This window comes from Ambystoma mexicanum, chromosome 1q, assembly GCF_040938575.1.
Source record: "Ambystoma mexicanum isolate Mex_15411 chromosome 1q, UKY_AmexF1_1, whole genome shotgun sequence".
Taxonomy (NCBI): Eukaryota; Metazoa; Chordata; class Amphibia; order Caudata; family Ambystomatidae; genus Ambystoma; species Ambystoma mexicanum.
The window spans coordinates 1,523,878,582-1,523,894,340 of record NC_090922.1 but is presented as its reverse complement, the minus strand read 5'-3'; the positions used below and the strand labels follow the sequence as shown (position 1 = coordinate 1,523,894,340).

General features: G+C 46.6%; 2 protein-coding genes across 9 annotated transcripts in view; one reads left to right on the top strand and one right to left on the bottom strand.

Moving 5' to 3' along the window:
- The window catches only part of MED8 (mediator complex subunit 8), a 79,904-nt gene extending 66,837 nt beyond the window's left edge, over positions 1-13,067 (bottom strand). The window contains exons 1-2 of the mRNA XM_069642435.1: positions 12,816-13,067; positions 2,872-2,990 (exon numbers count right to left, since the gene is read on the bottom strand). Of these exons, the coding sequence (XP_069498536.1) occupies positions 2,872-2,990; positions 12,816-12,821 (125 nt within the window). The 5' untranslated portion in view covers positions 12,822-13,067. The remainder of the gene's footprint in view (positions 1-2,871; positions 2,991-12,815) is intronic.
- A 987-nt stretch (positions 13,068-14,054) lies between these two features.
- The window catches only part of SZT2 (SZT2 subunit of KICSTOR complex), a 2,035,845-nt gene continuing 2,034,140 nt past the window's right edge, over positions 14,055-15,759 (top strand). For 6 of the 8 annotated variants that reach the window (XM_069642429.1, XM_069642432.1, XM_069642427.1 and 3 more), the window contains exon 1: positions 14,055-15,225. In XM_069642429.1, coding sequence (XP_069498530.1) covers positions 15,199-15,225 — 27 coding nt within the window. In that variant the 5' untranslated portion in view covers positions 14,055-15,198. The remainder of the gene's footprint in view (positions 15,226-15,759) is intronic. The other 2 variants (XM_069642434.1, XM_069642433.1) reach the window with 1 other exon arrangement.

The window sequence follows — 15,759 nt, the reverse complement described above, 5'->3', positions numbered from 1 at the left end:
AGTGATTTTTTCAATTCCAAAAAACAGCTACAGTAATAGTTTCCTTCTGTGGTACAACGAGTGCTATCCATTGAGCTGCATGGGTGAAAGCGTGGGCACAAGGTTCTATGTATCCGTTTCCTATTTTTTGTTGTATTTGCCGATTTTTAGGGAGTAAAAGTGGCCATTCCACCCCTTATCTGTAGGTTTGTTGGGGCTTATATTAGGGATGGATAAACCGGCTTCCACTGGCAGAGCTAAGGCCATCATTCCACCCCCTGCCCAATCGTCAACGACTCCTTGCTCATGCTCCTTCCAAGCAATTCAAATCAGGGATAAGACTATGTTTTTAAGAATCAACATTTCGGCCAACACGGTACTGCATTTACAAATATTAGACGCTGCGCCTCCCACTTCGGCCTGGTTCAATGTGCAGTTTGCCACTTGAACACACGGGGATCAAAAGGCAAAAGGTCCTTTGTCGGACAAAGGGTCACCGAGTGCCTCCAATTGCAAAACCTGTGTCCTCAGTTGCACGTGTCCCATTTTGTTTTTAAGTCCCCTCAGTTTCTTTGCCCATCAGTGGCCTGTTGGAGGACCCCTGTGCACAGATGGTAAATCCTATATAACAGGGGGATGTCAATGGAAGCGGGCATCTTGATTTGTGTTAAGTCACCCCCCCTACAAGGTGCACAACTGATGGTGGGGAGCATATTACAATTGTGGGTAACTGGGGGGGGGAGAGAAACAACAGGAGCTGCCAGAGTCATGGACATAATACTGGTGGTGGGGGTAAAGGTCACAGGGTTTCGAGCTATGTCCCCCCTACAGCCGTCCTTTGGGGAACATCCACGCTCATTGGCTGCAGCACAGTTCCCATGCCTTCATTCAGTAAGTGTGTGATTTTTACCCGATTCATTAAGGGCAACAGTGTTGTGGGCAACAGTACCCCCTCGCCAGGGGTCCATGCTGACTGGGGCTCCAAATGATTCTAGGAAATTAGTAATTTCACTAATGAGTGAAAAAGCCATCTCCCGAGGGCATTATGGGGATTTACTGAATTAACCTTTGTGTTGCATATGGAACGCAATGTATCTACTGCTGGATTTTCCTTTTTTCCAGCAGAATTTGTGTTGTGAATTAGGGACAGACGCTGCTGCAAGGTTTGAAGTTAGCTTTGCGATGTGCACAACCGTCCTTCTGGGGTCAGCTGAAGCGGCAGTCAGTAATCACAATTTGAAAGAGGTTAATGTTTAAATAAAGTTAGCAGCCTTCGCTCACAAGGCTTTCGCATGGTTTCTCGCAGCCTACTCCGGGATTTCCATACAGAGGACCTCATTATAAGTGAGCCGGTCTGTAAAGGTACTGGTAACTTTAGCGGCACCTTTTCCGGAACGGCTCACTTTGAGTCGGCTGGTAGGGGCACTGTACAAACAGCAGGCCTGACCTGCATGTAGTGCTGGCCCCTACCAGCAGGTTTTTCACTGACGCACCAGCACCATTACTAATGGTGAGGTGCTTCGGGGTTCCCATTGCCGTGGAGTCCTGGAATGGGAACTTACTGTTCCTCAGCCAGATGTGCTATCCTGGTAGCACAGGCGGTGGAAACGGTAAGACGAGGTTGCCAGTATGTACTAGCAACCTTGTAATGAGGCCCAGTGTCCGTTATTCAAATTCCTGCGTCTAATCGACTCCTTGTGAGGGAACTGCTCCCATCAGCGGACAGTTACCAACAAGCAGATGGAACCTCGGATGTCGCGTTAGGCTGCAGAGCGTGAACACACTACAGGGACTAACACCTGCACCCTTGTCCCCCACCCCTTAGCCCCCGCAGGCTCTTCCCTCGCAGGGGAGATCAGCTGGTTTATGGGTTTCGGCATCTTGTTGGAGGCGGGGCTCCACAGCTCAATGGCAGACAACAGGGATACTGACAATAGCAGGGTAATGACTCCACCGGCAGCCGCCAACACCCACGCCCTTGTCCCCCTACAGGCTTTTGTACTATTGTTCCCGCTATTTGAATACCTTACATTCTTTTCAGTTTACCCATGTCTGCGCATCAATTAATCATTCTAGCAAGAAGAAGCCCTCGCGCCTTTGGATCCACTGCAACTATGAATATGTTGGAACAACTTCCATTGATTCAGTGACGTAGTTTGTATTTACTACACTTGACTTGACCATATTTGGCCGAGTGTAATTTTTTTTTTTTGCTTTGAATAAAATGTGCCAACGCAATATAGTTCATTAATTGTCTATCCTTGAATTACTAGATCATTATTAAATATTTATTAATTAAATATCTTCGTGAATGTCCTTATATTCTTTACAGATTCAAGAAACGACTCCTGAAGAAGTAACGGATTCCCGAAACACAAAGCCTTTTATGTTAGGTTACTTGTCTGGATCATTGAAAAATAGAGATCTATATTAATTCAGTATTTGAAATTTAAATTTTACTTACTGACCTGAATTAACTTATATTTGTACATTTATGCATCCCTATGACTAACACTTACTTACATTTTACCATAAAATTAATTACTTGTTCTAAATTATAGACTTGCTTTTCCAGCCTTTAGCAGTGTGCAGGGGTCCGGGGGATCTCTACATATAGATCATAGTTAGTCAGACCATGTATACACACACATTTTGAAGACCCCACACAGTGTCTGCCATGCACCAGAGAACTCAACGGAGTCTACTTGTCTCTTAAGCCATGTGGGGGCTACTCATGGCTCTTCGGGCTTACTGTGACAGAGGCAGTGTCATAAACAGATAACTGAGCTGGCTGAGTCAGAGCCCACAGAATATCTGACAAGTACCCCCGCCCCGCCGCCTATGTAGGGCCAAGTACCAAAAATATCTTGACGGAATCCACTTGCCCCTTACCATGTGAGATGCTCATACTCGTTCTCTAGCTTGTAAATGAAGCTGGCAAGAGATTTCTTCAAGTCGCCAACCTGGTTAATGAGGACATCGATGGAGGACTCCAGTTGCTTCTCCTCTCTCTGCAACGTGGGGATGACAGGAATGCAAAAGGTAAGTAATCAGACATCAGGAAGCAGAGGAAATGAGAACAAGAGGCAAGAATGGACGACTAGGGTGGGTGGAGAACGAGAAAGGAAGTAAAGGAGGAGGAATGAAAAATAAATACAAATGTTCAAATTCTTTACATCTCCATGAACTCCATTAAACTAATAGGACTTTTCACGCAGAATCTTTTGTAAATTTTATCATTTCATATTTTAGTTTCTTGAAAAAGAAAAAACACTTGAATGATGAGGCAGTCTTTCTGAGAGTGGGTGCCCGTCAAAGTGTGCATTTACCAGTCCCTAATAGGAAGACCCAGAGACCATAAAATATCCTATAAAGGCAATACCCAAAGGGATTATAAGAGACTCTACCTGTATTCAGACACAGACTCTTACCATGGAAAAGAGACAAGCTCTCTTTAACCTCACAAGAATAAAGCATTCCTGCAACTCGAACAATGGCTCTATTATTTTGAATCAAGTTTGGTACGCCCCAAACCCTCATCACAGGGGCAAACAACTTGAGTGAATGAGAGTGCCTTTAAATATAATAACTTCAATTAAATTGTTAAATAAATCAATAAAACAGTGTGTAGATGCTAGCTAGGGCATAATCAATCAGCCATACTCTGTACATATAATTCATACATAGTGAAAGCAATGTGATGGAAAAGGAGGAAGTGAGTTGTGGTAAATACACGTTGTGGCAAAGCCGAGAGACTGCCAAGGAGAAACAGAACTGCATGTTGATTAATGACACCGGTTCAGAGAGAGAAACCCTGTATTGGCAAGAAAGTCCAAAGAGAACACAAGTATAACAAAGTGCTATAGATTATCAGTTGTGTGACCTGTAATGTCACCAGACGTTATTTGTACCCAAGATATAAAATGAGCAATAATACCGTATTTTTGTGTATCGCTGAAGACCGCCGCAAAACGAGTGTCTGTAAAATGTAAATGTGAGCTGTGTGAAAGGGCAAGTGCGAGACTCTTTGCAGCAGTTTTGTGGGACAGTGTTGCACAGGGCAGTGTCTCATATATTGCATGCTTGACCTATCATTTGCTGCTTAAGGAGAAGTTCAAAAGTTACATTAATCAAAAAGTTTACAACGTTAAAGGAAAGCTATAGCTTGAGACTAAGGGCCCGATTCACCAAGCGTTTTCCTATGGGACTGCACATTATAAAACACTTCGGTGAATCAGGCCCCATGTACGTAGTATGGTGTTGCAGCAGGCAGGGCAATTTTCAACTTCAGATGGACCTTGTCTGTCATTGCTATCAACTGTTTTCAACATAGCGTTAAATATCAGTTTCGCGGGAGGGCAGGCCCGGCAGTGGCCCTCAAGCCCCAGCCAGGTAGGCCCACGCACAGCATTCCAGCCCAAGCATCCATGAAAGCAGTATATATTGCTATTGGCACTCATCTGGGTAGCTGATACTCTAGCTATTAAGGCAACCATGATTTGCACAATTCATGTTTCCCTTAAAACCACTACACATATGTCTGCAATTGGAAATAAATATTTTCAGGATGTGCAGGTGGTCCAGGAGGTGAGCGAGCAGGGGGTTTGTGGTGTGGCACTCCAGTGGAAACTCAGCCTGCGGCACGGACTCCAAGGACAGGGTAAAGGCTGGGCAGTCCTTACAGCTAAATATAAAGAGAGTGTGGGATAGTGTTCACAAGAAAAGAAACAAGTGTTGACAAATGATAAGTCAGGATGTTATAGTCGGGGTCTACCTTCCCCACGTTTCGTGCATGTGACAAGGCGGGACTCCTGAGCAGAGCACACTCTCGGGGCTTTCCTAGCACAAGGCTATAGTTCCGTTCTATGGTATCAGGATCTTCGGTGGTTAAGTCTCTTTTCTACAAAATGGCTCTTGCCTCCGAGGACCTGATGTGTTCAAAATAACAAAGAGTTCCTTTCCATATGTACATTGGGTGATGACTTTTCACCCCTGGGTCCACCTCTTCTGGGCTCAGAACCTTCTCTACCGTTAGCCTCCCTCAGTCGGGTTCACTATGGCTTTTATTCTAAATATTTCACCTGTTGCATTCACAAGTCCCAATGACTTTTCAAACAAACCATTGTGGACAACCCTCCAACGGGTTCACTCTTGTCAACACAATGTTCATTGGGGCATCATGCTTCACCCTGTTCTGCAGGCATCCCCCAGCCAGGTTCACGTTTGCCAGTCGCACAGTTCCTTCTACTTTATCACGATACAGAGTTTCCCTTAGCTTTCCAATTACTTGCCGGTCAAAGACTTACGACTGTACATGGGGTTTTACTCAACCCCTGCATGACCACTTTTACCTTTTCCTTGCAGCACTCCTAAGGCCTACTGAAATCAGTAGTTTTACCAATAGAGGGATCAGCCAGGATCTTTCGAAAGAGCACCCACGTCGTGCCGGACCCCTCTGCAGCTGATCTTTCCCTCTAGGGTGTTAACAGTTCTTTGATTCCACTTATTTTGCCATTTGCAATCTTCGCTCAACACAGTTCGGTTTCTTATCGGTTCTCCCTCCGACTCTCTGGCTGTGATGAACCGCTTGGCTTTTCTTGTCTCTGAAGTCAAGGACGGTACCACGGTAGCAAGCGTCTCTCCCTGTCCTGGTTATAAGTGTAGGAGGGCTCTGCGTGCCGTTGAAATCTGCTACAGCACACGTCGGCTATTATTCGCGGACTTACGATTCCTTTTTGGGAGGCATCGCGGATCTGGGTCGAAAAGGGCAAGGCCGCCTCTCTCATCATCCCTTCGGTTCTTACCGCTTTTCTCCTCCTCTTGAACTGCAGTCCTAAAATAGCTGCCTCGTTGTGCGGTTTATCTTGCTCGTAGTGTGCTCTCGTGCTCCACATTTTATCCCATTGGGGGAAGGGAAAAGGCCGTCCGTTGTGAGTGGTTATTATTAATTGCCTGACCCTTGTGTTGGGATATGTCAGGTAATCGGCTCTGGTGTTAGTCCATTGTGTTTCGTGGTGTAAGAAAGTGTTTGTGTCGGAAAAGGGAGGGGGGAAGAGTTTGAGTAGCCTACGTGGTAGGATGGTGTAGAGTTGAAACTGCGGCGTCACCTGCTGCCCGTGATGCGGTGACCGAGGTTGCAGTGAGAGGAGATTCAATGGAGCGTGGCGAAGTGGGCAAGACTGACAGTTGGAAATAGCCAATGAGGGAGGAGACCGGCGGGGTTCGTAATAAGTCTTACTTATAAATCAGTTAATTCATTACACCGTCTCCACACCTACCTTCTAGCCAGGATTCTACAGATGGGGGAAAAGGTCTAATAAGAAAGTGGATACCGTGTCTCATCTGTCGGTGCCTCACTTCCACTCCCCAAGGACAAACACCCACCCCCCCCCATCCAGGTGATCCTCCCACACTGGTCCACCCCCAGGAACTGGATCCAATAGCGATGGCTGTGTCCTGGCCACTTGGATGACAGATCTCTGTGGACTAGTCCGGGAGACACCTTCAGGTTTCTCATATAAGGCATTAGTTGTATGTATTTTTTGTTTGAACCATGCTTGGGGTATGCTGTCTGAGCATAATTCCCAGCCATGTAGCCTTTAATAGGGGCACCTAGTGTAATTAATTTGTAATGAATTTGATATTTAGGCAATAAGTACTATTCATAATTAAGTGCAGAAAATAGTGTTAGGTTTGGATTTTCGGGTTTCACACTAGACCTTACCTTGTTATGGAACACTGCGAGCGAATCACGTAAACAGTGTTTCTAGGATGCTTTTCAGACTTTTTGCAAAGTATTCCAAGTGCCACAGTTGGAGCAAACATAACTACAGTAGCAGTTATTGCTACAGCACTCCCTGCAAGACTTGTAGCCACAGTACAACAACAGCTCGTAAAACTGGGTGAAAAGTTTTAGACAATCTGCATTGACCTTACTGTCATCATAAACAAGAGTTTTGCTTCTCTGAAAAAACGTGTAAGAGCTATGTAAGCTATAAAATGATGTTGAACAGAAATGCCAGGAGTAATTAAACTGAGAAAGACCAAGAGGAGTCTATACCTAATTGATGTATGGTCATGTAGAATGGATGAAATGCTTTTTGAAATCAGAGGTCTTTGTTTTTCTTTTTCTTCTTATATTAACCTCTCCTACTTTGTACGCCAACCCCCTATCTGCTGTTTAATGAGGAAATACGAAGCTTTGTTGTAATAAAAGTAAAACAGTAAGCCCTTAAGAATCACATGCTATGTAGGTTCTCCAGCAGTGTGAAACGTGTGTAGGCAAGCTTGCAGTAATGTATCCAAGGAAATACATATTTTTTCCTGGGCAAGAATTTAGGGAAGGCATCTCGATTGGACACCCATTATTTAATGTCTTAATCATAATGCTGCAACAACTGGCGTTCAACATTTTGGTCCCAATTGTAATGTCCCAAACCACCATGCAGGATCTATAAATTGTGTTTAGATTGGTCTCCCCTCTTAGCGTATCTGTCCTCTCTATCATCCTGTTACTTGGCTTATTGCATTTATACAGTTGTATATCATGATTATCCCTACTTATAATCATATTTGTTGAATGTGTTACTTAGCTGGAGATAAATAAACCCGTCACTTATTAACGGCTTCCAATAAAATAATTGAGTAGTATTACTCATCTCTTACAAATGTGTCTACAAGATTGACACTGTTAGAAGGGACTACATTTGGGTACTGTGAAGGCATCATGAAGCAAGACCTAAATAAACTAAGGACAGTCTGTGTCCAAGTTTAACGAAAGTCTTTAACTAAAACCTGTGTCCAAAAGCTATACTTGCCCTCACAGCTAATGATAAACAATGTGTAGTGATGTCAGCACAAAAGGAAACCGTGTTCAAAATAAAGTTCTGAGGTTCTTCCATGCTCTGGCTCGTTTCAACTTCCCCACATTCAAATACTTCCACAAAAAGGCTTGAGGTTCTCTTCCCCCAAGTACACCACACAGTTTCAGAATATCTCGGGGTTCCCAAGTTCAGTACAGTCCAGAATCCCTTGTGGGTTCCCTTCCCCAAGTACAACATATTTCCAGAATCTTTCGGGTTCCCAAGTGCAATACAGTTCGTGATTATCTAATACAGTTCCCTTCCCCAATTACAACACAGTTGCAGAATCTCTCGGTGTTCCCTTCCCCAAGTACAACACAGTTCCAGAATATCTTGGTGTTCCCTTCCCCAAGTACAACACAGTTCCAGAATATCTCAGGGTTCCCTTCCTCAAGTACAACACAGTTCCAGAATTTCTCTGGGTTCCCAGGTTCAATACAGTTCCAGAATATCTCAGGGTTTCCTTCCCCAAGTTCAATACAGTTCCATAGTTTCTCTGGGTTCCCAAGTTAACACCGTTACAAAATATCTCGGGGTTCCTTTCCCAAAGTACAACACAGTTCCAAAATATCTCGGGGTTCCCTTCCCCAAGTTCAACACAGTTCAAGTCTCTTGACTTTCCACAATGCTTTCAGCTTCACTTTATAATCCTTTAGATTACGTATCAGCTAGCTTTCTTTCACTTCAACACTTATACCACATTGCATTTGTCTTTTGGCTTCTCTTGTCTCTTTTCTAAATTAGGCTACTCGTCTGGGTGCAGTTGTCGGACCACATGGTCCACCCAATACAGGTCACGCAACCGATGACCCTTAACTTGTGTATCTTTTCTGGCAACCTGTATCATGTGTCACCACGTAATGCCACTTTTCTTTATCAGTCTCCTTGTTTGGCTTTGATATAGTTTGTATCTCAGACCCTCTGTCAAGCCTTTGTCCAGCACAGCCCCCCTACGCCCTTTTGAACCTGTGCCAGTTATCAATGTTGGTGGCATTATTCCTTTTGGCACTCTCTTGGGTTTTGCCCCAACTTTGTATATGGGCAGTCTTGTGGCTGTATCACAACTTGTATTCACTTTATTCTGTGTTGAATATCCTCTTCCACCACCTTGTTTTCACTTTGATTAGTCAGGTTCAGCAATGTGCATTTCACACTTGCTTTTCACTTAGTTCATAAGTATTCATTATAGGCGTTCACTTTGTTCATCAATGCTTTTCAGCAGGTTTCACTACTTTCACAATAGCACATCATTCACTTTCCACTCATGCTATAATTTCACATTTTCATATCTTTTCTTTAGTTTGGTATTTAATATACGCTGTTGTATTCCCCAAAATACTTGGCAACTGGTTCATTATTCAATGTTCTTTCATTTGAGTTCCAAACCCCATTCTCATAAGTTTCCCTTCAATAGTTAACTTGCACTGTCCAATTCCTGCCACTGGAGCACCCCGGGAACGGGTATTCCCTGTCTCGCACTCACTGGGGCTTGTCTGCTCCTCTGGGCATCTTCCCTCTGTTCCCAGTCTTCCTCTTTGCTCCCGGGTATGCGTCAGAAACTCCAGCAATCATCGCTCGTTATCGGGAAACTTTCTTGCAGTGTCTCGCAGCGCATGGGAGGTTTCTGTGTTGCCCTACTAAAGCTCAGAACCTGCGGCTCAGGGAATTGCTGGGGCTCAGGTCCACTCACAGCCCACTAAGGTTGCGGCACCTTTGTCACCCCCTGGCAACTGCTGGTCCTGCTCCAGCCTGCTCCTCACCTCGCTGATGCTGCTTTCTCTCCAGGCAGGTTCCCCCGTCCCCACTGCTGGGCCCTCCTTTTAGGCACCTGTGACCTTTCAATGTGTTGCAAATGCGAGTACTTTACCTGACCCCAATTATAACAACTGGATATGCCTGACCCTCCATAGGCATCTTCCTCGTCTCAGTACCCCAGTAGTGAAATTGACTAGAAGTGTGCTTTACTACTAGTTGCCTCTTCCTCGTCCCAGGCTTAAAAAGTCATATGATTGTGGGACAGTGTGTGCGTGTGAGAAAGGGGAAAAGACTTGCAATACCCTACGAAAGCAGGGCGAGGGTAGGACTCATTCGCATATGGGAAAGGGGGATACTATGTCTCACCTGAAGACATCCTCATCCCATTCCCCGAGGCCGCTCCACCCAGCTGATCCTCTGTCGCATATCCACCCCTAGGGTCTGGATCCGAAAGTGATGGCCTTTCCCCAGCCACCTCAGAGGAACATCCAAGGGGAGTAGATGGGAGGACGCCCTCAGATTCTTCACAGTGCGTTGCACGAGTGGTAAGAATGTGGCCCTTCGAAATGCAGTCATTAAACCTTGTGGTGTTTGGGAAGTATTTAAAGGACTAAAAATATGATAAAATGTACCTGAATTGTTTTGGCTTTGGTAGATGGTTTTTGCATTTGATTTTTATCTGCAAGTATTTATTACATTTTGGCTACTACTTACCTAGTATTTGTAAAGATGATTGAGGGGAATCTGGTTTTAAGAAAAATATATATTGGCAATATATGTAAAGAACAGTTTAATCAATGGGTCATTTAGAGACCACACAAGATCCCCACTTCCTTATAATACAGCAACATGGAGCAAGATCCACGTACGTGTAGACCCCATGCTGATATGCTGAAAGATGATCTAGTGGGACAAGGTTAGGTTTCAGCATGGCTGCTTAATCTTAACTCTGAATCTGTTGGTTGTCTCCATGACCATCAGTCTGGCTTCAGAGCTACCAGAGGCACGGAAACCGCTCTCCTGAACATCCGTAAAGACCTGCTCTCCAACCTTGACTCCAACACCCCCTGTGTCCTCATCTTACTCAATCTCTCTTCTGCCTTTGACACGCTCAACCATGCCATCCTGCTCAACCGTCTCCGTGATAACCTCGGTATCACCGATCAGGCCCTGGCTTGGCTGAGCCCCTTCCTCTCCAATCGACCCTCCCGGGTCCAACTGGGGTCCTTCCTCTCTTCTATCTCCATTTGTGGTGTTCCCCAGGGGTCTAACCGCTCTCCATGGCTGTTCAGCCAATACCTGGCCCTTCTTGCACACCGCATTGCCGCCCTCTGCCCCAATTTTCAGTGCTATGCGGATGACAACTCATTTTCAGGCTCCCTTCTGCCACCTCTTCTTCTCTCATCGCCAACTGTCCACCATCCAGGAGTGGTGTGCTGCCAATGATCTCTGCCTTAATGCCAGTAAGACCAAGATTCTCCTCATCAGCACACCTGCTCCATCTTTCCTGTCCCTTTCTGGCTGGCCTCTCTTGGCCCTCTTCCTGCTCCCACCTGTGAGCCTAAAAATCTCAGGGTTATCTTCGACTCCACCCTTTCCTTCTCTCCTCATATCTCAGACGTCTCTTAAGAAGTCACACTACCAGCTGCACCTCCTTAGAGGTATTCTTCCTTTCCTCTCCTTCCCCCAGAAGCTCACGGTCTCCAGAGCTCTGGTACTCTCCAGGTTGGACTACTGCAACAGCCTCTTTCTAAATCTGCCTCCCTCTGCTCTCCGCCTTCTGCAACTCATCCAAAACAGGACTGCAAGACTTGTCCTTGGCCTCAAGTCCAGTGATTGTATTGCTCCAAGACTGAAATCTCTGCACTGGCTCCCAGTGGCGGCGAGGATTAAATTCAAAACCCTCTGCATTGTCCACAAGGTCTTCTGGGGCCTGGGGCCTCAATACCTTCAAGTCTCTCTTCCTAAATATCTTCCTTCTCAAGCTCTTTGCTCATCCGCCTCCAACTCCCGCAGGGTGAGTCACTTCTCTAAGCAGCAAGTGGGTGGTAAACCTCTTTCTTCTGCTGGGACCTCCCTCTGGAATAGCCTCCCTAAAACTTGATAACTATCTCCGGTTCCGGAAGCACCTCAAGATCTTCCCCCTTTGCTTCTGCTTTCCCTCTTCCTCTCCCCTGCTGATTTCCTGGCTGAAACCAAAACTGCACTGATTACCTGGCTACCCTCTGATCTCAGGCCCCCTCCAGTTGCACACCTGCACTGCCCCCCTGGCAACCCTTGCACTCTGGAACTGTTCTGTATCCCTACAGTCCCTACCAGCATTTAACCCTGCACTTGCCATCAGCTGGCCGCACCTTCATCTATTATTTATTGTCTTATTTGTTTTCTGTTATCCTATGTACTGCACCTCCCCTCCCCCCCCCCCCCCCAGCAGTTCTCCCCCTGCCCTGCACTTGCACGATCTCAATGTCACGTGGCCTAGTATGATCGCCATCTCTGTCTTCCGTTTCCCCTCCCTTGCTCCTCACACCTTGAAACAATTGTGTAATGCCATATCATGATATATCAAATCATGGCAATGTCAGGATAACCTGGAGGGGGTACAGAGAGTGGTGGTAGGGTGGGTGGGTGGCAGCTGCAAGTCTGTGTTGTAAAGAGATCATTCTGCGGTTCCAGCAAAAGTCACACAGATATGTGACAGAACTCCTGATTGGGAGAAAATATGTTAAAAGCGCCACTATTGGATTAAATCTGCTTAGTACAACAGGAAATAACACTTTGTGCATTGGCAATTGTATGGCACACCATTTCCAGTTGTCATGCCAACCCCAAAGACTGCTTCTTTGAAACCCTTTCTTCTTGTAGCAATTATTTGGGCGAGATTTGCCACCAAAAAGCGCCAAAACCAAAAATGTGATTTCCACTTTAAGATGAATATCCAAATGAAATGCTACATTCCAATATACGTTAATTTGGAATATGTTATTGCAGCCTTTCATAGCAATTAATTGTATTTGTAAAAGACCTCCATGAACACGCAACTTGTTTTTCTTGTACATGCTATGGTACGTGGATGAATGGATGGATGGATGGATTATTGGGGCGGAACCCCGTGGAGTTGGGAAAGAGCTGCAAGAGGCAATATCAAGGGAGATGGAGTCCAATCAGACCCTGCCAGCTCGTTCCCTCTCTGCACGGCCTCCTGCGCCCGCCTCTCACCTGCATGCCGGCGCCCGGGGCTCCCTGCGCTCTTCACCGCTCTCAGGGGCCCTTCCTTCTCTTGAACACTCTCAGGGGCCCCGCTCGGCAGGTTCCTCCAGCGCGGTGCCTCGGAGCTCATAGACATAGAAAGAGGACATCCAGCGCGCCGGCTGGCGGCCATCTTGAATTGGTCGCAGTCTGCTCCGTGCACCGCGCGTGGTGTTATGGGACGCGAACAAGCGAGCTACGGCTTCAACAGGTGTACGGGGTGCCATGTTGGAACGGACAGGTGTGTCTGCAAATAAGGAATCGCAGCCATATTTAAACGGGCTAAAATTCTTACAGACTGAAAAAAGGTGGCAGAGAGAGAATAATGATTTGCGTTTTAAATTGTGCTGCTGGCTATTTGTTGGGCTGGCCGAAGAAACAAAAGCGATAGTTGTTCAGGAAGAAGAAGGGTTGCGGGCAATGGGGATGAGTTCTAGCTGGGACTGAGCCCTCGGCGGCCATGTTGGAATGGGCTGGGACTGAGCCCTCGGCGGCCATGTTGGAATGGGCTGGTACTGGTCCGGTGGCCATGTTGAAATAGGCTGATACTGGTCGATGCTTGCGCGACACTGACGGGGTTAGCCAGTGGCCACTGATTGAGCTATTGGGTCCCCCGTTTCCCGCGGTCTTCTCGAGAACAAGTGAGACCCGTTCTCTAGTGCGCCCTTTTATGCGTCGCCCGCCCCCCCCACTTGTCTTTGGTTGCTGGCATCGCTTCCGGGTCACGGGCCAAGAGTTTTGGGGTCAGAGGTGAAAGGGCAGCGTTGGTGAAGTGCACAGTCCCCCAGAAGAGGACTATAGCAGACCACTGGGAGGGGGTGGCGACCTGTGACAGGTCCGAGAGTGCGGGCTGATAGACACCACAGGGGAGAGGGGGCAGGTAAAGGGCTCAGTTACTTCCTGAGACATACTGCAAGAGGGGAAGGGGAGAGGACTGAGACAGCCTACACAAGGGGAGAAAGCTGTGGCAGTCTGGCTGAGGGGGAGGAGACTGAGACAGTGGGAGAGAGCTGTGACAGTCTGCAGTAGGAGAGGGGAGAGAGCTGTGACAGTCTGCAGGAGGGGAGGGGGAGAGAGCTGAGACAGTCTGCAGGAGGGGAGGGGGAGAGACCTGAGACAGTCTGCAGAAGGGGAGGGGGAGAGACCTGAGACAGCCTGCACGAGGGGAGAGGACTGAGACAGCCTGCAGAAGGGGAGGGGAGAGGACTGAGACGACCTGCAGGGGGGCGGATACCCTGCAGAAGGAGGGCAGGGGGGGATCTAGATAGCTTATAGGCGAAGTGCCTGTGGAAGCAGCCTTGACTGCTGTTGATTGGCAGTAAACAGACACTGGCAGCCTGCAGACTGTGACAGACACTGAGACAGTGTGATGGGAGGGGAAAGGTACCCTAGGGGAACAGAATGCCCATGCCAGTGGACATGAGACAGACCTGTGCCAGGTAAGGGGGCGTTAAGCAGACTCCCTCAGACAGGGCGAGGGGAAGTGAGTGCATCCGAGCAAACCACCTACCAGAACACTAGAAGAACATCTGAGGAACTAGTGAGCGGGGCAGTCTCTGAGAGGAATCGCCCCACCGGGCCCATAACACCGTCTAGAGGAGAAGATAGCCAGCATGAGTCACTGACCTAGAAGCAGGGCAATCTAAGGGGCATAGGTGCACTGGAAAGGTGGCGCAGAAGTCTGTCCCAGTCCCACAGTGCATAGAGTACGGTAACTGGAGAGCACAGACCCAAACGGGGCCCACGCCTGCCAGCCTCTAATCAACCATCTGAGCCATCTGATCACGAGGGAGACCCTGCTCCCCGCTCACAGCGGAGCTGTCAAGCACAACCCAGAGCACGTACATCTGCGTTACACAACACTAGAAATTCACTTTACATAAATGTTCAAATGAGTGACCCTAGAGGCAGAAAACTGACATTCTCAACCAAGAACAAGTTCTCTACCACGAACATCATCCTAATCGTTGAACGGTAAAGTGGCAATTTTGACCCCAAGGAGACATAGTGACCATCATTTGACCAGACAAGCGGGGCTCATTGTGGGATATATCTCCTGGCAATTATAAAAAAGACTACAGCTACCTCCAGCCACTGGCACGTTGACTATTGAAGTGGGGATATCGGGACTCGCCTTCGCTGAGGCTTGCAAGAGCCCCTCTCCAGGCAGGATATTGTTCTAATGGGAAGTACAGTTTCCCATCTCAAAAACGGACATATAGGCCAACAGAAAAGAGAGTTTACATAATCCACATCAAGAGGGACATCACCACCGTTAAGAGACTGTAACCCTGTATTACTGCATAGAGAAGAGTACCAACCCTGCACACTGAGAGGGGATGAAGCGTTGGACATGGAGGAGAGAGGACCAGAGAGTGAGGTACAGTCACAGAATGCAAGATATACCCTTACTTTGTGCTATTCATTTCAGAGTAAAATTATGCAAACTCAAGGAATTGTTTAAAGTACGGTATTGGCAATCAATCTGGATTTTTATTCTATTGTAATTATCTCATTTGCAAATGTACTTCTCCGTGAGGTGTTTTCAGAGTATGTTTGCTGAATCCAATATCAAAAACGTACTTGCCCATATTCTCCTAGCTTTAATAGCATTTTAATTAAATGTATATGATATGATTAGTTATTTATAACGCTCTTAATACTCAGAGGTTTCTAAGTGCGGACCTGTGTTGCTCCGTGTTGTCTTGCTTCCAAGGCTAGCACGTTGCCCCTGAGCTATCCTCCCGAGACAATAGTGTTTCAGTCAAATATAAACTATTCACACTTTTTTATACGTTAAAAAAATCCATCCATTTACATTACATTTTCAACAAATATTTACAACAGGAAAAAAACAAAAATATTAATCCAATTATCCATTACAAAATTTATCATATACCTATGTCACTTATAC